This window comes from Fusarium venenatum (genome assembly GCF_020744135.1).
Source record: "Fusarium venenatum strain MPI-CAGE-CH-0201 chromosome Unknown EDB82scaffold_2, whole genome shotgun sequence".
In the NCBI taxonomy this organism is placed as follows: Eukaryota; Fungi; Ascomycota; class Sordariomycetes; order Hypocreales; family Nectriaceae; genus Fusarium; species Fusarium venenatum.
The window spans coordinates 1,726,007-1,750,713 of NW_027072130.1; the positions used below are offsets into that span (position 1 = coordinate 1,726,007).

The 24,707-nt window shown below is 48.9% G+C and overlaps 6 protein-coding genes across 6 annotated transcripts; 4 read left to right on the plus strand and 2 right to left on the minus strand.

Moving 5' to 3' along the window:
* Nucleotides 1-1,450: 1,450 nt before the first annotated feature.
* On the plus strand, nucleotides 1,451-2,148 carry EDB82DRAFT_523287 (uncharacterized protein; the record flags this gene model as incomplete). The annotated part of the gene is made up of 3 exons (XM_025733435.1): nucleotides 1,451-1,504; nucleotides 1,561-1,695; nucleotides 1,744-2,148. 3 exons carry the CDS (start codon nucleotides 1,451-1,453, stop codon nucleotides 2,146-2,148), a joined length of 594 nt encoding a protein of 197 aa, XP_025584341.1.
* Nucleotides 2,149-4,331: 2,183 nt separating this feature from the next.
* On the minus strand, nucleotides 4,332-7,327 carry EDB82DRAFT_428485 (uncharacterized protein; the record flags this gene model as incomplete). Its single annotated transcript, XM_065607673.1, has 4 exons — nucleotides 4,332-5,816; nucleotides 6,012-6,610; nucleotides 6,666-7,060; nucleotides 7,113-7,327. The coding sequence occupies 4 exons, from the start codon at nucleotides 7,325-7,327 to the stop codon at nucleotides 4,332-4,334; spliced, it is 2,694 nt and encodes an 897-aa protein (XP_065464553.1).
* Nucleotides 7,328-8,265: 938 nt separating this feature from the next.
* EDB82DRAFT_473996 (nucleoside phosphorylase domain-containing protein) lies at nucleotides 8,266-9,318 on the plus strand (the record flags this gene model as incomplete). The annotated part of the gene is made up of 3 exons (XM_025733437.1): nucleotides 8,266-8,293; nucleotides 8,368-8,859; nucleotides 8,915-9,318. 3 exons carry the CDS (start codon nucleotides 8,266-8,268, stop codon nucleotides 9,316-9,318), a joined length of 924 nt encoding a protein of 307 aa, XP_025584343.1.
* A 7,789-nt stretch (nucleotides 9,319-17,107) lies between these two features.
* Nucleotides 17,108-18,607, plus strand: EDB82DRAFT_134011 (histidine-specific methyltransferase). The gene is made up of 3 exons (XM_025733438.2): nucleotides 17,108-17,530; nucleotides 17,625-18,322; nucleotides 18,445-18,607. The coding sequence occupies exons 1-3, from the start codon at nucleotides 17,229-17,231 to the stop codon at nucleotides 18,519-18,521; spliced, it is 1,077 nt and encodes a 358-aa protein (XP_025584344.1). The 5' UTR covers nucleotides 17,108-17,228; the 3' UTR covers nucleotides 18,522-18,607.
* Nucleotides 18,516-21,972, minus strand: EDB82DRAFT_134135 (fungal-specific transcription factor domain-containing protein). The gene is made up of 6 exons (XM_065607042.1): nucleotides 21,477-21,972; nucleotides 20,465-21,118; nucleotides 20,101-20,387; nucleotides 19,414-20,030; nucleotides 19,027-19,231; nucleotides 18,516-18,878 (listed from the first exon to the last, which is right to left on the minus strand). Exons 1-6 carry the CDS (start codon nucleotides 21,721-21,723, stop codon nucleotides 18,702-18,704), a joined length of 2,187 nt encoding a protein of 728 aa, XP_065464554.1. The 5' UTR covers nucleotides 21,724-21,972; the 3' UTR covers nucleotides 18,516-18,701.
* A 1,699-nt stretch (nucleotides 21,973-23,671) lies between these two features.
* EDB82DRAFT_523292 (uncharacterized protein) lies at nucleotides 23,672-24,529 on the plus strand (the record flags this gene model as incomplete). Its single annotated transcript, XM_025733440.2, has 2 exons — nucleotides 23,672-24,039; nucleotides 24,097-24,529. 2 exons carry the CDS (start codon nucleotides 23,672-23,674, stop codon nucleotides 24,527-24,529), a joined length of 801 nt encoding a protein of 266 aa, XP_025584346.1.
* Between the last annotated feature and the right edge of the window lie 178 nt (nucleotides 24,530-24,707).

The following is a 24,707-nucleotide window of genomic DNA, read 5'->3' on the forward strand; positions in this document are numbered from 1 at the left end:
ATAGTATCGATCAAGCAAAGCGAAGTTCCGTACGCACGCTACTCAGACTTGACAACTATGTGATGCGTTTTCATTTCTTAGCGAGAGGGCCTAGAATATGTCTAGATATTACCTTGTATCTGTGAGCGTGGCAGGCCGCCGAATCAATGACGCGCGATGGAATATGATCATGATGGGGTTCACCGTCGCATCAGCAACAATAACATCGATCGAAAGCTATTATCAGCCATTTGATGGAATCTGAACGCCAAGAACGAACTACAAATTCAATTTTATCTAAAAGCTCAGGAAAACACAAATACGATTGATATTCATCTGGAAGCAAGCAAAAAAAACCCCGATTTACAACGACAAGAACAGCCGATTCAGAAGATCAAAAGATACACATTGATTGCACCGATCTAGAGCGGCGGACCAAAGTACCCGGCGATCATAAGAGGACGTACCTTTCTTGTTTCACCAATCTAACAAGTCGATTCCAAGTCTAAAGTGGAGAAGCACACCGATGGGTACCGATCGCGTGTATGGAGCCGGTCACCAGCGATCTCTCCAACTCTTCGGGGATCATGAGAATCGAGCACCCTCGACCAATCGTTGATGTCTGACCCCCTACCCACATCGATGTCTGTACTGCAGATACGCCTCATGTCTCATGATTCAAACCCCTTCCCTCTCTTTTTGAGCGGCTGTTCAACCACTACCGATTCTCTGTTAGTAGAGTAGAAAGACATGAGGCTGTAGCACAGGCTTTGGGACACCAGCAAACAAATGGATGAATCACAGTTCATCCAAGCGAAACATTAAGCAAAGCCTCAATTTTGTCCCTGTCCTAAAACCATATAAAAATGAAACTGCGCCTCTTGAAAACCCCAATGACAGACATCATCATCAGCATCATGACAACCAACACTAACATCTGAATACTACACTCACACCATTTAATTCTCTGTCACGCCCCCAAACATCGCCTGTCTTTGTTCTTCGCTTTTCAGGGTCCATCACGATTTGCATTCGAAAGTCTTCATAGCGTCCACCCTCACAACTCTATCCTGGCTGCCTGCAAATCTGACCTGGGATAACTATCCAACCAGCCGCAGCCTAAAAGAGTCTCCACGAGTTCTTCCTCGCTTACCTGCCAGTTCATACATGCAGCATACCCATCTCATCCAATACATACTCTCTCAATCAACCTGCCATCCGATACCGAGTCACATCCTCCAACTTATCCGCTTCCACTGACACCTTACCAACCGCTTACTCCGTCATACTGGATCTCGTTTTGGTTTACCTGGCCCTATCGCATCGAGGCCATACGGAACCAGCTCTATATATCTGCATACTTGTCTCTTCCCTCAACCTTTAAATGACAGCTTCAATGCGAACCATTAATAATTCACCACTACACCTGAGCTTTTCATCCTCACGCTCACCCTCTCCTCATTGTTCAACCATGACATCCAAGACAATTCCCGCCATGAATCCTTGGGAGGTCAATGCTCTTAACGTGAGTTTTGGTCAGATATCACCTTTTTTTTAATAAACATTTATTGACTTGGGTAGTATGAGTTTCCTCAAGAAGGCTCCTTAAACGTCGATGGCACAATGAACTCTGCGGGCACTTGGCGTCGAGTTCAAGACCCTGTCATCTACCCAGGCCTCTATGCTCCCAGTGGTATTGACATCATGTCCATCTTGGTAGGCTTGCCTCTTTCACCCTATCCGCCAAATATTAACCATCAACAGTTCCGAATAATGGGACGACCAAACCCCCAAGTTGTTCTGGGCCCTGTTGACTGCTCTGTCGCCCTTGTTGTTTGCGATATGGCCAGAGCTGATGCTCCCGTCATCTATGTCTCGGACTCTTTCACTGATCTTACCGGATACTCTTCTCGTGAAGCTGTAGGCCGAAACTGCCGCTTCCTACAAGCACCACCTGGACAAGAGCGTCGCTCCGATAGGAAGGGCGCAGACAAGGTCGCCTCGCATCGCATGCGTCAGGCCCTCATGGCTGGAATGGAGATTCAGACTTCTGTCACCAACTACAAAAAATACGGACAGCCATTCAACAATCTCCTGACCATCATTCCAGTCCCTGACGACAACAGTGGCACCTGTCACTGCATTGGCTTTCTATGCGAGATGGATTAAATAACAGCTATTCATAATAGCTGCGATATTCGACGACAACGACGATAATGACAACAATATGACGACTTGAAGTCTACGCCTCACGTTTTTTGGTCTCTACGACGATGCTGCAAGGGTGCCCCTCGCCAAACAACATCATTTTCAAATTTGACAGTACCGATGCACAAACTTCATCTTTACTCATCTTTCGTGTTTCGACATCGGGCTTTGGTTTCTTCATTTCATTCCGGTATCACTGCTTCAAGGCATTCACGACTTTTTTACGATACCCTCTACATCGACATATTTTCTTTCTTCAAAACGGTTACAGCTCATCACATTGGAAGCACTTCGAGGTGTTAAGGTCACATTTATGAAAACATATGGTTTAGCGTTGTTGTTTAGTTTACGATTTTGGTCTTCACTATCATATTTTGATGATTTACGCGCCATGAAGGTTTTGAATTTTTAGATTATTTGCTGAAACTCAAGCTCGGGCTTGGATGTTACAGTAGCATGGTTCGCGGAAAAGATCTTGTTTTTTCATTATAGACTCTGCTTTCAGGCACAGGCATATCTTGTTAGGCGCTTTAGGGGTACACTTTGTTTATTTCTTATTATCTGATCCTCATCAAGGAACAAGGAGTTGGCAGGACTCAGTTGGGCATCAAGTAGCAGATCAACGTGGCATGAGATCGTCAGTGAAACATTAACTGCCGAATATCCAGTTATTAAGTGGATAACCGAATCAGATCATATACAAATATAATTGTTCCAACAAGTTTTTGTTATAATTGGCATTTTATCTTGTGACTGACCGGCGTTTCCGAATAACAACCCTTGCTGACAAGTCTCGATCTTTACACCTCCCTGTCTTCCTACGCGATCGAGACAAGGGACCAACCAAGACAAAGTAAGCATAGCCAAGCCAAATGGGTCTCAGCCCGTTAGCTGTCACCGCCTAATATGGCAAAGGCGCAGATCAAGTTTCATGCAAGAATCCATTGGTTGTTTCATAGGCGAGTTGCGAGCCGATCAACAGGGAGGCCTGCTTGGAACCACATGATAAAGGCCTCTCATATCATAGCAAGAATATCCTCGAATATACACAGATCGCAGGCATGAGCTCCCTCTTCGGCAGTTGCACCTTTCTTCGCTGATCGATCATGTTCTGAGTTATCGATCAACCAGCCAGGATTCGATTCAGAACTGTTGGAATATACTCGAAACATGAGCATGCATTGTTGCTCCGACAGCGAAGATGGGTAACACCGACAAGAAAAGGAGGCCTTGAAGGTCAGAAAGGGGGGGGGGACTGGGTGGCTTATTTATTCGTCTTAATGATTGGAAGTATGCGTTTCCCGTCGGTTCAACAAACTCTGCTGCTACCGCAGCAACAACCAAATCATCGCCTCATATCTAACAATAGACTCTGCCACGCAATGAAGGCTGAAGCTACTGTTGGACAGAGGCTTGTATCACTTGATATTGTGCTACGGTGCTGATATTGAATGGGAGCGATGACCATGGAAAGCCTATGGCATGAGTATCGAGCATTGGCCATGACTGACTCGTTTTGCCAAGGGATCGAAGTTTCCACTAATAACTCGTGGGGCTCCGCGAATATAGGTCGGGTCTACCGAAGAGGTATCAGCGACCACAGCAACAAGGAGACAGTCAGCCAGCTAACAACCGCCGATGCGGGTCTCCAAGAACTATTCAAGAGCCACTTGGGGAGGTCAGCAAGAAAACAGTCTACCAATAGTGATGAGACTAGAGAGAAATGCATCAAAGGGTGGTCGAATCATAACGAGATGACCGTGGGGGCTGATTAGAGGGTAAGGCAATATTGTGCATAAACACAACCACCCCCTTCCTGAATAACATGTCCAATATCAATGGCGGCATCTTAAATAGGCACCTAGTCACATAAACGACAATTTAAGCAAAAGAATTGGTAAACCAAAGTCTACGTACCCGTGTATATAACACAAACGAATAAACTCCATGATAATGCAACCTTCAAGAAGTCAGCACCAGCACAGGCTCCTTTCTCCACCTTTGTGAAGAACTTCTCAAAAATTAAACAAGCTTAGGACCACCAAGGCCCTTTCCCTTTTGTCCGTAAGACGCCTTATGTTCCTATGCCAATCCTCATGTTTAATATGTCCGTCTTGATACCGCCTGAGTCATCACCCAGCCTTTTATGCCATAAAATCATCCTCGATGCTGCCTCGTCCACTTGGTTGGTTCAGATCGATTTTCCCTGCCCCATCCACGATATCGCTGGTTTCCTGCTCTCTTGGGCCTGCCGTACTTGAGCGGACTTGCACTTTGACATCTCCTTGAATACCATCGACTCTGATGGTTGACACAGTCGTACCACCGGGTGGGGGGCGCAGGTTGGGTGGAGGTGAAAGATTGACAAGCTCCCGGAAGAAGGTGTTGGCAGCCTCACATCCATCCAACAACCATTTGAGGCAGATTGTCACTCGTTCCTTGGCAAAAGGGTTGTGATCATCGTAAGCGCAGCAGTTGAGGAGAGGCACGATTCCGTTGTACTTGACCATCTGCATCTGGACATCAGGGTTACCTGGGCTACTCTGACCAGGGGGTGGCTGTAGGAGAGTAGCGATAATGGTAAATATTTGTCCCTTAATTCCGGACCAGGGGAACTTGTGAGCTGGCTCTTGCAGAGGAGGAGGTGGCGGCGAAGGTGGAAGGCCATCGTCAGCAGATGAATAGGGCCGCTCGACCATAGGGTTGCCGTTGGTTTCACTTCTTGGCGATCGCTTCGGGAGTTCAATTAGAGGTTTCTTAGGCACACCAGCCTCCAATCCACTCAGAATGGTGATGAGGTCGTAGACAGCCTCCCATTCGATAAGCTTCGCCCGAGTGTCCATCATCTCGGCAACCGTTGTGAGGAAGTCAAGGTATTGGGCCAATCCGTCTTTAGCACGTTCCATATCCCAGCTGTCCACAGGGAACTCAGATGGGTCAAAGTTCTCTTCGCGGATCTGAGCTTGGAGGTGCATCAAAGCAGCGCACTCTGGGACGATGCGGGTTCGGAAGAAGCTCAAGAAGAAGTGCACAAGCTTGATATCGCGAGCGTTATCCTTGTTTTCCTGGGAAGATGAATTGTTGACTCGAGCTCTGAACATGTGGTTAACAAGTCGCAGGAGAACTGTCTGTGCTGGCGAAATGATGTCCTTTGCTATACGCAATGAGTTCCATGCATACGGAATCAAAGCGCTGTGATGAAGAGCCTCCACGATCTGGGTTGTCACCTGGAATATCAGTGACTGCTCATCCTTTTCCCAGACGGCAATGAACACCAGCATCTCTCGTAGCAGACTCTTTCCACAGTCGAGCGCTAGGAACATACGACAGCGCGTCTTTTGAAGGTTCTCGCCCGCGCGAGTCAAGCCGGAGCCAGCATTGTCCAGTATGCATGACTTCACGATCATGTGCAAAGCCTCGATCTGCTTCGGGTCTAGGATGTTCGGCACCTCAGTAAGTAGCCCTGTCAACGGTCCTTCCCCGTAAGATTCATCATCGTCAACGTCTTCATCGTCCATTATATCTTCCACATAGTCATGACCATACTCATGATCATGATGGTGATGGTGGTGATGATGATGATCGTGTTCGTGTTCGTGTTCATGGTCATGGACGTGATCACATGTGCACTGGCATTCAAGGCCGTCTTCGTGGTGATGGTGACGGCCAATGAGCTCGTGCTCGTGTTCGTGATCATGGGTACATTCGTGCTCGTGCTCGTGGTCATGAGTGCATTCGTGAGTGTGCTCATGCTCATGGTCGTGGTCATCGTGCTCGCAGTGATGGCAATGTTCGTGGTCTGATAGCTGTTCTTCCTCAACGACGCCCGAAGGTGGTGAATGGTCCGTCCCGCAAGAGTGAGCGTATTGATGGATGAGGTTGTTACGACAATGCTCAAGACGAGTCTGCGCGAACTCCACGGAAGGCATGGGAACATTCCATTCATCGTAATTGGGGTCGCGGGCATTCAGCCACCAGGTATCGATCTCTCTAGAGACGCGACCGTAAGCACGATCTTGCTCGAATTTATCCGTCTCATCTGGCCTCCACACCGGGTTGATCTTCTCGTCAGTATTGGTCACGTCTCCAGGAACGTCGACGGAGCCATCCGGGAGCCAGTTCCAGGCCAATGGGCGGATGGGAGCAAGGTTTCCGGGTGGTTTATCGGCGTGGTTCTGAGCATGATCCTTGAGAAGTTTCCTGGCAGTGTCGCAAAGCTTGGAATTTCTATCCAACCAGTGTTGGACTTGTCTTTTGGCCTCTTCTGGTTGGAAACCTAAATTATCGCCAGGATTCTCATCGCGACATGAAAGCGCGCCATCGTCGTCAAACAAAACGTCGAACCAGAACGACATTTTGTTCCTGTCATGTTTGGCTGTCCAGTTATGCGCCTGTTGCAACGAAGTCACAAGTAGCTTTTTGTCTAGTAAATGTTAGTGAGGGTGTATTGCAGACGTTGATATTTGTCGGACACTTACATAGTTCAGTAACGCCACCCAATTTTATTCTCTGGGCCTCGTCAAGAATCTCTCCGTCATAGCCTTTGCTAGTAACATTGACACATAGGATGATTGTTTGGTAGACCATTTGATCAAAGTGAACCGCAGCACAGATATCTTGGGGCACTTCAGGCTCCGCATTGACAAGCAAGTTGCGCGCGATGTGCATCAGCTTGATGAGAGTTTCGAGGTCTTCCCTTATCGACACATGGTTCATAACGATTAAGGCTGTGCTCTCTTGTGGAGTGACGCCTTTCTCTGGATCGTTGAGGCTTGACAAGGGTCCCACGGATCTTGTGGTGAGACTGGGTATAGCAGCCGCAAAAATCCTTGTGAGCCAGATCCAGATCGCCACATTTCTTGAGACGGCTTCGCTGTATGCTCATCAGTAAAGAGACCCGACGAAAGAATGAGAAACCAGCCTACCGAGTCTTGCGGAATGTATGTGTTTTTTCTAGTGTTTTGTTGATCATAGAGCTCACTTTGGCTGCTGTGTGCGGTCCCATGGGAGGGGACTGGGTAAAGTGCCCTTCAAGGCAGATGAGCGCCGCAGAGAAGCATCGTTCCTCGATTGTTTCATCGTGTTGACCGTCTTCTTGCGGCTCAATCAATAGAGTTTCATTATCTGATAGTCGCGTCATTTTCCCACCCGAGTCACAACTGCAGCGCCCGGCGAATATGATATGTATCGTGATGAATTATTAGGCTGCTGAGGTTGTGGTGGGTTGAATTTTGGCGGAGCTCGGGAAAATTTTGGCCGCCCGCAGCTTGGTCAGCATGAGGAGGAAGGAAAGAATTAGGTTGAGGCTTAGAGCTAGAGGCAAAGAAATAGGAAAAAGAAGAATGACGAGACTGTCTTTTCAAAGATAAATGATTCATATGCCTTAGTAGTTTATTTGGAAATGATCGTTCATAAACGCCATTTGCTATTTAGTGCAAGTGTCAAAAACATTAAAAATATTGCAGGTGACATAATTCAAAATCAACCCCGCCATTCTAGATAGCAATTAAACAGTGTTCAAACAACCAGCAAAACTATTCAGTACAAAACATGTCGAATATTGAAAACATTCATAGCCAAGGGTGCTAAGATTCAACTCCAAAGATAGATTTGAACATTTATTCGGCTAACAGAGCCATGAAAATAAGGCCAGAAGGCGAGATTCCAGACCTCACGCTGCGAACATCAATCCTTCGGACACCAGCAATACATCCTTTCTATTGATCCCATTCACTGATGCCTTGTGCTCAAACAAGATCTAACTAATCCTCTAGGTAACTAGTTACTCTAATATCGACAGCAAACTCTTGCCATCATCACCAAAACCCCAAAGACCTAATAATCTTCAAATGGCTCAACCAATAATATAGCTCCCAAGGGTCCACGACCCCTCCATCAAATAGCCCAAGCACGTAATCTTGGCCATGGTATGGCGGGGTAGTTGGGTTAGTAGGTGATTACTCTCAGGTTCTTATCGCGACAAATATTTTTGGGCGACGACGACAACTTCCACCTTGCCATCATCACCGTTTCAAGCTTCAATCCCTGCGAAATCTATCGTTGCTCCAATTGTTCAGAATGGCTGACCTCCCAACTATCTTTGATAGTATGTAGACCCAAACGACGATCCCGACCCTGCCGAATCATCACAGGCGCAATGCTGATTCTTTACTCTTATAGAGCCTGTCCATATCGCCGTCATTGGCGGTACTGGTCTCGGCCAACTCGAGGGCTTCGAGCCTGTCGCTTCTCTGAACCCCATTACACCCTGGGGTGCTCCCGCGTCGCCCATCCAGATCCTCTCTCACAAGGGCGGTTACGTCGCTTTCCTTGCTCGACACGGCGTTCACCATCAATTTGCTCCTCACGAGGTTCCCAACCGTGCCAACATTGCTGCTCTACGACACATCGGAGTTCGATCCATTATTGCTTTCTCCGCTGTCGGTTCGTTGCAGGAGGAGATTAAGCCTATGGACTTTGTGCTCCCTGACCAGGCCATCGATCGCACAAAGGGCGTCCGACCTTTCACCTTTTTCGAGGGTGGTGTAGTCGGACACGTTGGGTTCGCTGATCCTTTCGATGCAGGCCTTGCCAACGTTGTCAAGGCTTGCGCAGCTCACATGGAGGGCGATGGTGTCGTCTTGCACGATAAGGGCACTGTCGTTGTTATGGGTAAGAACCTACTCTGAAAAATCTTGATCTGAATATGATCTGACACACACTCTAGAGGGACCACAGTTTTCGACTCGTGCTGAGTCGCACATGTACCGATCGTGGGGCGGTTCGGTCATCAACATGTCGACACTCCCCGAAGCTAAGCTTGCCCGCGAGGCCGAGCTGGCTTACCAGGTAATTGCAATGGCGACTGACTACGACTGCTGGCACTCGTTTGAGGATGTCAACGTCGAGTTGGTCCTGAAGTACATGAAGGCCAACAACGAGAATGCCAAGCGCTTGGTCGCCGGCGTTCTGGATCGCCTCGCCGAGCTTGAGAACAGCGATTTGGTTCTGGCCAAGCATTTGGCTGGCTCTTCTCAAGGAGCCGTTAAGTTCATGACCAAGCCTGCGGGCCGTAACCCCGAGGCCATGAAGAAGGTTGAGTACCTTTTCCCAGGCTTCTGGGAAGAGTAAGAAATCCAACAAAAGAGGTGGAAACTTGAAGGCCAAGAAAGTGCTATATAGACATCTGGTGTTAGTGAAGGAGGCGTTACTGCGAAGCGGCGAAACAATCATCGTATATCACTCTGCAACCATCATATTTACCGATTGCTGCGTAAGTAGAACGGGTACAAACGTCATTGGGTGTATGAGAAACTCAATTGGTCTGAAATGCTGTCAGCGATTGAGATGCAAAGCAGCTCTGCTTGCTGTCCATCAGTACCCTCTGATAGGATAAGAAAGGACACTGCAACGTCACCGTACCACGACTCAAGAACTGAAGGGTGTTGAATGACCCCTGGCCCGTGACAGGGCCTTTTTCCTGCATAATTCCTACCCAAAGTGTATGGTTGAAGATGGCTTTTTGTGATGGCAGTGGTCGACGCCTCAACGTCGTGTTTTCTCTTTTGTTCTCTCAAGCCCTGCATATGCCAGTTGATGTGGCAAAAAGCGGCTCTTACTGCATTGCATGCAGTAATTGTTCGCTTGCAATGCGTTTCTGAGAGCTGTACCTCAAGGTTTGAGGCCTGACGCAATTGACATCGCTTCCATCGCTTCCAACGCGTCCTACAAGTTCCCATTCTGCATGGACAACGCAGGACATGAGCTGCATTGACCCATGCTAAGATATCATGTGTCGGCAATGGCCAATCCATAGTAGGTTTGATGTCTGCCGGGGCCCTTGTACAATACCACCTGGCATTTCTTGCAGCTTACATTAGTGTTGCCGCGCAGGTAGTAACCACTTTCGTGACGATTGCCGGCGTGCTGAGAAACGTCGTTTCTCCCTAACATCTACACACCTCTTTTCTTGCGTGATAGAGTTTCGTCTCCATAGGGCGTAGGCAAATGTAATTGGGTGCCCATGTTGGCTATTTAGTGGAATATCTGACGCTTGCTTTGTGTAGAGTACTACACCGCTGAATCAAGATCGGGAGAAGGCAAGGGACCTGGGCTCACACCCTCTCGCCTGCGTGTAAAGGACACGCAGACGCCGTCTGACTGCATCTTGAATAAAGCCACGATTCATCTCGGCCGGAACACTAGGTAAAGCCCTGCTCCAGTTCACATATGTAGTGCCGGCTCCGACTCCGCGGCCCCTAAACGGTTGTTTGTTGTCTCAATTGTTCTCTCTTCCAAGCCAAGCTCTACACCCCCAGAAGAAGTGTGCATGCTCCCAAAGTGATGTGTGTCTCCGATTATGCTGCTGTGGTATCAAGGTTGAGCTAGCCACTATCCTGGGGAGGACCTCTTATAAGCGATTGATCTAACATGATATGATGTATCGAAGGCAAATTGTTGGGGACAGCCCTAAGAAAGTTATATTGACAAGAGCTATAATTGGGATTTTGGGTGCCAATGAAGGCAATGAATGTTAGGCCGTTGGCATGCGATATGATTCCATAACCAGATGCACTGTCCAACCTCCATCTGTACCATATACTCATAGGACGCTGTCAAAAGCAGTAGTGTCTGTAGTAACGCGGGAGTATGAATGCTGAGAAAGAGAGATAAACCAGAAATGAGCGGCTTCTGGCCGATCCGAATGGATCGGTGGCCGTGTTGTATTGTCAGGCATTTGCCGACCGGAGCGCCATCACCAGGTATAGACGGGAAGTGTGGCTTCCGTTTCCGTGTGGGCCGCCGATGCTGTTATCTCAAGGCTGAACGAAGCACAGGCCTTCAATGCGCAAGAAACTAACAAATGAAGCGAGTAAGACATGTACATACGGATAACATGTTCCATAAACTTGACGGCAGAGGGGCATATTGTTGGCCAATGTCAAGACCAAAGTGCTCATCCTGTGTTCTTTGCTTCTTCTCAGCTGTAGTGTTGATGAGTGTCACCGTTTATTGAACCTATTATCGGCCCTCTGAAACATGATCGTTCGTAACCAGATGAATGGGATCTTTTTGATAACCTTCCGTGCGTTGTTTTGGAATCAGACGGGCTGATGGTTTGATAGGCGAAGAATGATTCGTGACAAGTAACTTGACAACTTGATCATATCACATCTCAACTCGCATGAACACGGCGTAGTTGTGCGTTCCAGCCTCGGCTAACTATTGCTCGCCGCCATATTTGGTTAATGCTTCGGGGATGCATTACCAAGCGCTGTCAAAACACGCACCTGCAGGCACAGAATGCTTTTGAGTGGACTCGTCTCATCTAACTACCGGTCTCGCAGTGGGTAGCTGCTGCTACATCAACGGGCGGCGGGTTTTCTTCCGGAGAATCCCCCACAAGATGCCAGGGTCTTGTGTAATCGGGCTTGTCCCCCCGAGTGATTTCTCTGTGCCTGAAAAAAAAAATCGTTGTTGAGTCGAACAGTAGACTCTAACCTGACCAGATTCAGAGTACGTCGTTCAAGATATGGGGCGTTGTAGCCGGCGGATGATCGACGGATCCATCCAATACCGCCAGCATGAACCTGCACATCTCTGTGGTAGTCGTAGTTTAACTTATCAGGCGTTAGCTATTAATCCCACGTGGCATGTGACAGTCGGTCTGCAAAAAGCAAAAGGATCACCGACAAACAGTCTAGATCCTTTCAAGTAACAGGCATCGGGCCACTCGCCTGGGCCATTCAAACGCAAGTCGTGCCGTGGTAGTAATATCGTTTCTCACTTTTGGTACCCTGACGGTAGGGAGCTTGCGAGGCTAGTGAGCCATGGCGTCGTTGCTTGAATGTCAGGTATCTTGGGGTACTGGAAAATCCATTGCACTGTGACAGTTCAGACTTCTCATTTGTCCATCACAAGTGACAGAAATGCATCACGAAAAGCCACCGAGGATCCAGCAAGGGCGGGTTGTATTCCCGGCAAGCGATAATACGATGGATTACGTGAGTCAGCTTTTCGGTCGGTACTGTCTGTAGTCAAGGATGATGGATGTCTTGGATCTGGGATCACGCTTCACTCAGCCGCGTTGTTGCGATTGGTTCTAGTTGACGAACCTCCTGCTGTTTCCGTTTTAGGCCCTTCTTAAGCAGGTGCGTCGACCACTAAATCGAAGCCCGGAGCTACCTTCCAGTTGGCGTCCACATCTACATATCATATCACATTGAATAGACATTAATAAGGCATCAGCACATTAGCCGTCCTGTGTCTCATCCCGGCTACTTGCTTCTTGGCTTGTTTGTACAGCAAAGCAAAGCAATGCAGAAACAAAACAGAACATCAAAGCGTAACGACAAGGATTCATCTTTTTCTCTACATAGTAGCATACATGATCGAATCAACTTCACTTTTTTTCGTTTCTAGCGGCAAACCCGGGGAAACCGGGCATAATATGATTGCCTACTATAAGCATCCACTTTTCTGTTTGCTTTTTTGTGAGGCTCTCACGACATGACAACTTCCAACTTCAACGTCAACTGGGTCTCTTAGCTCAGCTCTTCTTCCTCCTCCTCCTTCCTTACTTGCCTAGACCTGGTAATAAACACTAAAGCTGCACCGGAAGCGGCCCGTTGACTCGGCCCTGTCCGGAAAATCCAGTCGTCCGTCAGATGCTCTACCGTAGTGCATCATCGTGTCCTCAACTCAACCAGGATGTCCAGAGTTGGTTTTGTGCTAGACTAAGCTAGCCATCCTGCCAATACCCGCAAATACTGTATGATGCTTGAATGTGCCCGACCCATATTTATCTCCTTGACGATACAACAGTACTGGAGAATGGCGAAGCCCAAATGGCGACTATTGACATTGACAGTATGAGTGACACTTCCCAAGCTGTCGAATGAGATAGCGTTGTTGGTCGTTACAGGAATACTCGGAAAGGAGCCGGTTCAGGCCTTACCAGGCTGTCGGGAGTCAAAGATGCGACATGCCATTGCTCGATCATCCTCCCGGCCCTGAAGTCCGGCAGAAAAGACAGGATGCTGATCCCCGGTGACACCACACCACACCACAACTCTTACCCCCGTTAAAACTCAGTACAACTCAGTAGGGTGTTAACCTTTAATCGCGATCTGTCCAGCTGCTGCTGACCTGTATTGGATGCCATGATGCCATCGTTATCAGTAAATTGCGCCCTCCTTCCATGGCTTCACATCTTGAAAAGTATACTCAGACTTCATATAGTACGTATTTGCCAAGTGTCTTAGGTCATAGCCAATTTTTGGTCGCGTGGAGCTGCTGCAGACCATTCATTATTAGTCGGTCCTAGTAAAAAAAAAAAAAAAAAAAAAAAAAAAAAAAAGAAGAAAAAAAATCCCCATATATGCATAACAGATGTACGATATGATATGATTTTGAATGAACATCCGTCAGTTTCATCTTTGTAGGGGTGAATGAAGGTTGTCGCTCTCTTCTATGATCGAGATACCTAAAGTAAGACAAGTTACTTTGGATTCTGAGAAGGGAGGGTGTTGTCGTATCGTAATACAATGGCAGCCGATAGCATTCGTCATGCAAGGTTTTCATATCTCGATTCGTACTGGTCAAGTTACGCAACTGTGCCATTCTGGGAAGCGGCTAAACCGGGTCGATAACAAGTTGAGTCTGACTTTTCCTCATTGCACCGAACACCGTGACCTGGGGTCCCAAGATAGAGGTGTCTGAGTTGCGTTCCTGGTTTGGCGGCTAAGAAAGTTGGAGGTGTGGGTATGTATGGCTGTCTTTTAGTCTCTACGGACAAGGGCAAGGGCAAGGACATGGGAAGGGTTATTATCCGTCTGTAAAACGTCACTACCTAGCCAGGATCCCTGATGATAGCTGCACGATGCTATTAAGCGTGTTTCTTCAATGCAATGCAAGTTGACTGACTGACTACACGTGCAGTTGGGTGATAAGTTAACAAAAGGACAAGTAAAGAGGATGAACCATGGTAGCAGATAAAGCTCCAAACGGAAATGAATGACGGAGAAAAGGAAAAAAACTCTGCATGGGATCAATTGATCAATTGCACCTAGTCAATAACAACGGCTTACTGTACATATAGCGCCCAGCCATTGACTTTTTCAACGTTGGAGCTCTACTAAGCATCAACCAACGAGATAGAACCTACCAAGACTCAAAACCAGTGGAGAACAAACACGGCCCCAGTTAACTTTGAGCGGACCTGCGGGAAAAGAAAGGAAACCATCCTAGCACGGCGGGAGTTCCCTTCCTTGCGTTTAGCTAAAGCCTAGTAAAACTTTGACGGCCCCATCAAAGACGTTGAGGCTTGGCTCATTACTCAAGACGGTAGCAGGGTCCATCGTGCCCAAAGTCAGTTGATATCAGCAACTGCCTTGCAAGATTCGTGCCTCATAGCCTGCTCTTCCAGTCTCTGTGACTGACAAGGACTTGATGATGGTTGCGCGTGTACCCCCAGCTGAGAGAGCATACTAGTTTAGTGCGCAGTTCTGAACCCTTGCAATGACTGCGGGCTATTTTTTCTGCATCTCACTCTTGCAGCACAGCACACCTCCACTTGCAACCCCCATCCACTCAAGTCTCTTCCAAGGCGTGTCTGCGAACAAAGCTTGACTGCAACAAACAAACATCAACACACCCTCCCCCCTGCATGGCTCTCGATTCTGCAGAGTCCATCTGAACTTGGAGCCTGTCGTCAAACCTTGAACCCGTATTGAGCTTTCCTGTGACCGCCAATAAATAAATAGTCCTCACGGTACGTCCTGGACTGCGTACGCGTGCACTCTTTCCCCACCGCCTCCGTGTGATGGGTTGTCGAGATGCAACAATGATCTGTGCCGCGGTGAAATGGGGCAGAGACGGGGCCGAGCCTTGTCAGGGAGTTGAAGAGCAGCGTTCTCTTTCAAGGTGTGTTGGATCAACAGGCGGTCAAGGTTTTGAGATTGGAGTGTAGGCATACTCCATCTTCGGCAAGACTCGCGAGATTCTCAACGCCTCGAACGATTTGCACCAAGGGTTTTGAAAAGACACCGTGCAAAAGGGGCCAGGAACCGTTGTCGAGATAGCACTGAGGATCAGCGACCAACGACGCCATTGTGCTACCCAAAGAGTCAGCCCATCAGTCTTTCAACACGGAAGAGGCAGACCAAGGGTATCGTGGCCAATAGAGTCCGACTTGAAAACCGCGCTATCTTTGCCGTCTGTCAAGCTCATGTTGCTTGTCTCTCTAGCTTGAGCGGGATTCGTTTTGAACCATGACGTGCATCTGTATGTATCCCACCTTCCAGGGCTGGAACTGGGGATGAAACAGGGGTGTTTGCAAAGTGCCCTATGTTGTTGTAGCCACCTTGACTGACATCGAGGATCAACCAAAAGCTCTGTTTTTCTTTTCTGGGCTGACATGACCAGTCATCTCATCAAGGCTTTTTTGCCGGCATTACCAGAGACGGCCTATGGATAGCAGACAGCATCAAGTTGGCCAGCACGGCAATGCCTAGCGGGTGAAGGCGGGTCCGTGGAGATCAAGACGGAGCCATGAATGAAATGCCTCGGTGGAATCTTTGGTCAAGTGTCGTTCTCCAGACTGCACAACCGATTGCGAAGCGCGCCATTCCTTGAACAGGCTCGTGCTTGTTTGGTGAGTTGATTACATGCCCTCCGGTGATGGTGGAGGGAGCGTAGGCCAAATGCCCAAATAGGCTTTCGTTTCTCACCACATCCTGGATCCTCGTTAGTGCTCGCTCGTGCAGGGTCAGGGCCTGGATATTACCGCGAGTGTTCTGAAGTTACAACAAAACTTCAACACGTGATTCCAAACCACGATATGCAGCAAGCCATCCCATTGCCACTTAGCTCCTCGGTAGCCTGATATAGCACCATTCTGGAAGGCTTTAAATACGACATCTGAGACAGATAATTGGGGTGATCAATTCCTTCTACAACAATGACTAAAGAGCAAGAAACAAAAACGACAGACGTGTAGGGGAAAAAACACGGCACACACAAACACACACACCAAAAAAAGGAAAAAACAAGGGTCTTGATATCTTCCCCAAAACTTAGCGGGACCCCCCATGTCTCGCAGTGGAGAGGTCAATGTTGGAGCAGCATGGGGGATGACACCCTCTACGCTCGCCCCAATGCAGGATTAATCGCTTTGAGTAAAGTCTGTACATGGCCAAGATCCGTCCCATTTCACTATACCACCTTGCGCACGCAAGCAAATACATTCTAGTGCTGGGGTATGCCGTATCACCCAGTAGCAGTCAGGGAATCAAGACCAGCATTGTACATACTGACGGGCATTGCATTGAGCTGTCAAACTGAAGAAGCAGAAAAACAGAAAGAAACCCATGGGAGATCCAGATGATGCATTGCTTTGTTTCCATTGAGGGGCAGACACTTTCGTTTCAGCGTCCAGGATCCACGCTCCGCGTTGCTCTTCTTGAATCGCTTCAAATCATATCACGCCCTTGCTAGTTCACTGCCTGCCTGTCTCTTTCTGTCTCGCACCATTCTACCACTTCCAGCGCCTGTCCACAGGCCTTCCTCGACTCCCTGAGCCGACTCCATTGAGCAGCGGTACTGGCACTGGCAGGCACTGAAACCAACATTGTCAGTGGTAGCTGGCAGCAGCTGGCATCTGATTGAAGTGATTTCCCAACGCCAGGGTATAAGAATCGACCGACGCAGACCTTCAATCGCAATCTCTTCTCCTTCCACTCGCTAGCTTCCTTTTTTTTTTTGGCGTCGACAACATTATCCGTCAACTTTCGACACATTTGCAGACACCGGTGCCACCTTGCGCAGTGTTATATCCTTTTTTCAATCGCCGTTTTTTTCTTTCGTTCTTTTCTGGAGGCGATACTTTGTCAACCCTTACACCACCGGTTGTGTGTAACAGACCCTGTTTGTGACTGACGTCAAGTCGCACCTTCCTCCGATTTTGGACAGTAGCTTCGGATAGCTGCTTTGAATAAACATTCGTTCAGTTCTTGTCCGGTTCATGAGACGCAATTAGCACCATGAGCCCCAAGAATGATGCTTCCGCCCATGGAGCTGTAGTCGATATCGGCGGCAGTAACATGTACGATGATGTTGCTGAACGGCTGGAGCAGACCCTCACGGCGTCGTATTCTTCAACCTCCAAGCCAACCCTTCCAGACGAGCTCCTATATGACGATGTAGGCTTGCCGATCTGGAACCAGATCATTTTCACCCCAGAGTTCTACCAAACTCATGACGAGATTGCGCTTTTCGATAAGCACGGTGCAGATGTCGCTGCGCGTTGCCAAGCTGGTGTCACTATTGTTGATCTAGGAGCCGGGTTAGTTTGTCCTCTGTTGTCCCCGCATTCTGCCCACCCTCAGCGAGTAGCGGCTATAAGCTTACCCTGTCAAAACTAACGCGCCTTTCTCTAGTGACACCCGCAAGGTTGGCCACCTTCTTGCTGCTTTCGACAAGGCCAACGTCTCCACCAAGTACCTTGCATTAGACATCTCTCGATCGTCATTGGACCACAACATCAAGTATCTGGTGGGACAACATCCGAGCAAGCAGTCTTCGGTCACCTGCGCAGGTATTTGGGGAACCTTTGGCGATGGCATGAACTACGTGAAGAAGATCCAGTCACCCCGACTGTTTCTCTCGCTCGGATCCGTACTGTGCAACGATCCCTGGCCCGAGGCATTGGCTCACCTAAAGTTCTGGGCCGATGCTCTTCGACCTGATGACCTCCTTCTTATCGGAATGGACGGCCACGTCCTTCCAGGCAACCGAGACAAGATCTGGGACGCTTACCACTCGTGTGATGACCTCTATCACCAGTTCTTCTTGAACGGATTCAAGCATGCCAACCGACTGGCAGGTGAAGAGTGGTTCCGTGAGGAGGACTGGGACTTCCTTGCTCAGCTGGAGGAGGAACCCACGACACGACACCGATTCTTCTTCCGCGCCAAGCAAGACGTCAAGCTCAAAAAGATGGGCCGCGTCATCCAGAAGGGTGAGGAATTTGACTGGTTCGATTCTCACAAGTATGGCGAAGACAACGTGCGCCTCATGTGCTATAAGGCAGGACTGAGCGTGATTGATGTCTGGCAGGCACCTAACTCGGAATTCCGTGAGTAATCCCTATCCACGCCGTTCATAGCGTTTTGTTTTCTTTTTCCTCCCTTATTTCTATTTTCTTCTTCTTCTTCTTCTTCTTCTTCTTTTACGATTTTCATACTGATGGGCGTGTAGGTCAATATCTTGTGCGCCGCAAGGATAGCAAGGACCAGCGAGACGACGCTGACAGTGCCGTCTCAGGGGTCAGTTAAGCTGTCCCATTGGTCGACCTTCATTTCGCCCTATCGATTCCTCAAAAATGAAAGGAAAACAAATGATAAAAAATCTTCACCTCTAAAAAGGCGGGCAACTATTTGCTGCGATTTGTTAAATACCGTTGGAGGTATTGGATCCCAAAATGGACAGAAAGACGTGTACAATGAATGTTTGCGTCAGGTCGGGCACAGAGTTTCGTCTTCTTCTTCGAGTACCCTCTTGACGAGGTGTTCCCACCAAGGATATCTCTGGCCGAGAGATTCAGGAATAGGAGTTGGGTCGAATTGGAGGTTTACATCGCTGTCGATCCAGTCCCAGATTCTTTTGAGCGCGTTGTATAATGGGGGGACACTCTGGGATGAGATGTTAGCACACTAATTCAACACTAGAGTAATTTTGCGGTAGACCTGACCAAGGGCAGAACCAGCCTGCCCTTTGCCATAGATTACGAAAATGGGAGGATTGCGTTTCTTTTTCTTTTGTCTTGTTTGTCTTACTTACACTTCGAACTGGCGTGTTTGTGACTTGTTGGAACCAGCCTCTTGATACCTCCTTATGCGCAGGATTAGTAGCAAGCAATCCTAAGAAGAAGACTGGCAGTAAAGGCGCCTGAGCTGTGAAATGTGTCCCTGATGTTGGCATAATGCGAATGCACTTGGCGAGATCGTCTAGATTGGAAAGAACTTCCGGGTGATTTCGTGGTAGTCTAGGCAGGTAAGGCCATGTGTTAGCGCACTTGCCATGTTTTTTTGTGTTTTTTTTTGGTTCTTTGTCGAGAAGCAGGAGTATAGATGCATGGAAGGAAAGAGACAGTGCTTTTACACAATCCTTATCCAACCAATTCTCTTGCTCCTCCTTCTCCATCTCTTGTTGTCTTCCAACTCATACCTTAAAAGACGACATTGATAATAAATTATCGCCGCAATTCTCCATGCTTCGGCTGTAACGTCCGTCATATCCTCCTTTGATGATACTATAACATCATCCGGGATGATACGCACCCAGGTTATCGTCTGGGCACGCTGTTGACACTGTTCCCAAGACTTCCCCTCACGGCTCCATTGGCGCATGTCAGTCAACGTCCGCATCAAGAATCTTGCCGTAATGGGGACGATGGTGCTCGTAGGTTCCTGCTGCAAACGCGCTGCGCAGTATGTGACCTGGCTCATGGTGTGCAACAGCTTCTTCGAAAATCCGCAGCCACCATGAATCTCGAACAGATCATTTTCCGCGCCATAAAGAAGCCAGTTAAACCTGTTGGATTCGATCTCGGGATTCATTGTTACGGGGTCAGGGAGTGCCATCATCGGTTGAGCAAGGATTACTGCCCGACCAACGATTATTGATTGAGATATTCGAAGGGGATCGTATTGCACAGTGCTGTGACTTTCATTCCAAAATCGACGACCAGGATCCGTTTGTTGAAGGAAATATTCGCCCTGCTTAAAACCTTCCAGCCATCGGGGCTTCTCAGGCTTTTTTAGACGTCGTTCGGTAAGGATGACCTGGGAAACTGTTAGGTCATTTCACGGCAAAACTAACAGAACATAGACTGCAAGACACAGTCACACATACATCTTGCATAGAAAGAAGCACGGCCATGGTGATAACCTCTCGCCCCTGTCCACGCGTTGTGCTTTCAGGCGCGTTGAGAAGTTCAACAAAATATTCATTCGCCATGGCATACCGTTCATTAATTCGTTTTCGAATACGCTCATCTGGCAAATAATCATAGATATAAACTCCAGCAAGGCTTTGAATAGCATGCAATATGCCTTTGTTTTGACCCATTGGAGCCAAATCTTTGAGCCAAAGATTCGTGTTTTGGAGAACGCTCCTTCCTGGGCACCAGTTGTTGATGTCTATAACGACAGTTAGGGATGGTTGAAACATGGTGGACTGACGACTGCCAGCCAGCACTGCCACTGAGCGGACTTACAAAAGTCGAATAATCGCCTGTCAATATAGTCCATGTCGGCCATGGCGGCTTCATGGCCGAACTTCTTGGGAACCTTTCGTGGAGCTCGTGCAAACGCTTCTTGAGGTGAAGGTGACGAATTCACCATCAATGCCTGCGATGGAGTGCCGCCTCCCAACACCAACTCAATGGTCACGGACGACGACCTCCTGCTTTGCCCTCGGGACATCGTGGGCGCAGACATATCCAAGTATACCATGCCAGAGTTGTGAGTGTCAGGACGCGATCGCGATATATGTGGCGTTATATCCACAACATCATCGTCTGATTGCGAAGAAGTAGGATCAGGCAGTTGGCTCGAGTCCTGTTTCGTAGGCCAGTTGAACTTGACATAACCATTCACCTGTCCATTATGAGGCCGAGCGAAACGAGGGAGGACGGACACAGTCAACCGTTCCTCTGAGTTGAAAGGGCTGACAAAAGGTGCCTCACCCTGCCTTGCAACCTCGTATCCTGCATCTTCCTCCAGAGTAGCGCTTGGTGCCGCAGGCAAGAGTCGAGGCAGTTCTTGTGTCTGAGGACGTTGCAGTTCAGGTTGAGGCGTCGTGGCTGCTTGAAGGTTCAACGTCGCAGGCTGGGGTGCTGCATGGAACGTCAGCTCACAGACTCGATAGTCTACCATGGCATGATCGGGTCAACGGAAAGCTTTAATTCCTTTATGATGGGCAGTGGAATGGAAGCAAGGGTTTGATGGGTAAAAGATGAGCTCTGAGTTAAAAGGTGCGACGGTGTGAGGGTAGGGGTGAGAGCGGGGTGGGCAGGTGCAATATGTTCTCTCAAACTGCCCAAGGCGTTGCACTCTCATATGAGACCCATCTCACCCCAAGGCCCTCCACAGGGACGGAATATGGACAATGAAAAAAAAACACGGCATGATGGGCAGAGTACTCGGGGCGCATAACCAAAAACGAAAAGGCATCAAGGGAAGCTGGAAGGATCCATTAGATGAGGGAAGACAGGTTCACTTCCTCACCTGTAAAATTAGGGGTCCAAGAGGTGTCAATGTCTTCAGAAAAGTTGAAGAATACCTGAGAAGGAGACGACAAGGCCGTCGTCGAAGGCCATGGGTTATCGAAAAACGGCACATCGGCAACTAAAGACCCGTTGATGGTTTCGGAAGCTCTGATATCGGCTCCAGGTATACTCATTTGAATCGCATCGTCATGTTGCTCGTATTTCACGCGCTTCGACGGACGAGTTGGCTCTGGTGAGCTTTCCATCTGAGCGGCTCGCCGCCGGAGTGTAACTCCGATGGGTCCGCGCGTTTGCAATCGACAAGAGAGATGAGATGAAAAGGCGGTCTTGTCGTTTCGGAGACGTCCGGATCAGAACACCAAGGAGACCAGCTGCGGCGGGCGGTAACAGGAAGCGATCTCAGATGTTGGATGAGCCGCCGGGCCCGGGGGCAACGCACAGCGCGTCGGTTTGAAAGCTTATTGATGAGATACTGTACCAGTAGAGTGGTTCGCTTCAAGGCAAAAGCCAGACCTGGCGAGAGTGGATTTCTGGAGGGTGAACCACCGGAACAGCGGGGGCGGAAGGAGACAACAAGAAGCGAAGAGGAAACAACAGAACTAAGGGGCCAGCAGAGGGGTGTTAAAGCAGAGTCAGGAAGAGCGTGAGGTCATGGTGTGAGTCTGGGGAGAGTACCTGCATTAAAAGGCACGTTTGACCAAGGTGTTGCTCTCTGTCTCTTTTGGACCCGTTCAGAGCTTTAACTATAAGAGATGTCTAGGAGCCGTTAGACAGGACAACGTCTGCCATGGGCGATGGTTGGATTGCGGCTTTCCCCACTTCAACGACAAGCTTAGAGCCCTTAACACAAGGGAAAGAGTTGGGCTTCTCCAATGGTTACAGTAAGCCGCCTCACGATATTGGGTCCAGTGCCGCCTGGTCAAGATCGGTAGGGCGGGCAACCTGAAGGCGAATCTCACCCTCGATTGCCTCAGGCGCTTCACGCGCCAGCCGCCGCTGTTAACACAAAAGCTATCTACTGAGGAACTGTACCTACACACACAAAGAGAGAGGGTCCGGGAGAGAGAGAGACAGGAAATGAGTGTGGCCCAGCAATTTGTACCTAGCGTGGCTTTTCGTCGATGTGATAGCCAGGGTCCAGGGATCAGGGGGGAAGGGGGCCAAATGAGATGGGGGGATCCAGTAAAGGAAAAACGCCATGGCGTCCCATGGACGCTAGCTATCCGCCCTTGCTTTTCCAGGTCCAGGATCGAGAGTCCACCGACCGGTATGGAGACAGCCCAGTCGCGCTGAACCTTGACCGGACGCACAATGGTGTTGCGCTGCGGCGTGCAGTTTGTCCCGTCCAGTGCCAACAATACTGTAAACTACGTTGGTACAAGCTGGGAGACCAGCCCCCGAACACACCAGCGTTACCTAGACCCAGTTGTCTCTTTTCTCTTAGCTAGTTGTCTCTTTTCCCGTCACCCGTTGCTCACACGAAAAAGTTGTGCTTGTATCCGGCACCGCATGTCTTGCCTCTCTGGCGGCCTCATAAGGAGCTGGTTCCAAGGACTGACTGAAACCACCACAGCATTCATATTGTCAATTCCCCGTTGGGTATTGCGGTTGTTCTCTTTCACGGGCCTAAGACGCAGGACGCTCGCTCACCGAGCATCTACAGCGACATTCGACTTTCGCCTTTGAGCACTGGCTTCTAGGCCAAACCAAACCAGACAGAGTACCTACAGTACAGTACACAACGCAACCCCGCCTATGGGCATTCGCCAACAGTTTACGCTACATGCTGTCCCATCTTCCTTCTCTGACCGGCCACCAAGGCAAGCAAGCAAGTGCATGAGCATCTTTTTCCTTTCTTCTGTTTTCAGGAGCGCTACAGTCAGAGCGAAACCCTACTACATACGTATCCGTGCCTGGGCCGTCTTTTTTTCCCCTCCCCCTCGGCTGCTGCCCCAAATTTTTGCCTTCCCGTGGTCGCCGCCGCGCCGCGCCGGTCCCGAGCCCTTCGTTAGCTTCCGTGCCACAATTTGTAGCAGCACTACTACTGCTAGGTCCCGTGTGGTTGGTTCAGACACTTGAGCATAGTACGGAGTACATAGTGGCTCTAGTTACATACAGTATTGACGCTAGTCAACAACAAATACAAGAGTATCTAGAGAGGTACAGAGTACAGATACATACGATACTGTCACCATGCCAGTCCCTTCAACTACGCTTGTCTTTGAATCGGGGATCCACGCTATACCCGGCAACTCGATGGGACCCAACTCTCTGGATGCCCTAGTCCGGCACCAATTAGCGGCTGCGTCCAGAGACCTAGCATCAGAGGCTGAATTCACCGCCGCCGGGACATCGCCCGGACATCACCAAAACATCATTAACGATGTGGGCGACTACCTTGCCCAAACCGCCCGAATGTGGTATTCCTTGACAAATAGACTGGTTCAAGGGCCACATGTGGAGAGAGCGGCGGAAGACGCTCATGAGCGGTCCTTTACAACGACTCATATGGCGGATTTACAACCAATGGCCACCATGGACATAAATATCACCAAGCTAGGGTAAGTTGTACCACTTATGAAACCCACTGTGAAAGCATGGCTCATCCGTTCTTATAGCAAGATTCGTGATCTGGCAGAGAAATTCTCCGAAGAAGTACAAGAAGTCTGGCAGCGGAAACCCGAATCTGGAGCAGGGTTATCTGGGTCTACTTACCAGGTCATTCCTCCGTTTCCTGCTGTCAAGTCTGAGCCTGCGGGTTGGATTCAGCAACCAGGCAGAGGAAGTGACGCTGGTCTTGGTGGCCGTGGTGGTCAGCGAAACCTACTATCTCAAAACACTGATGATACTCTATCTCCTGGAGGAAACATCTCTGCTTCAGAAGATTCGGGAGGAGATGAGGATGAGCAGTTCAGCAAGATTGATATGGATGCTCTCAAACAAAGAGGCAAAGGCTCATATCACTGCCCGTTAGAATATCGGTGCGACAAGGGTGGCGTTGACAAAGAGGGTAATCTTGTTATCTTTGATCGAAACTCTTCTTTCGCGTAAGTCTCACATCTCACACACAAAGTTTTCTGGTTCCTGCTGACCTTGATATAACACAGCCAACATTGCAACAAACACAGAAAACCTTGGAGGTGCGACGTGCCTGGTTGTCCAAACCCGCCTAAAAAACGCAAGTTTGCCCGCAGAGATGGACTTGAAAGACACAAATTGACGGTCAAGC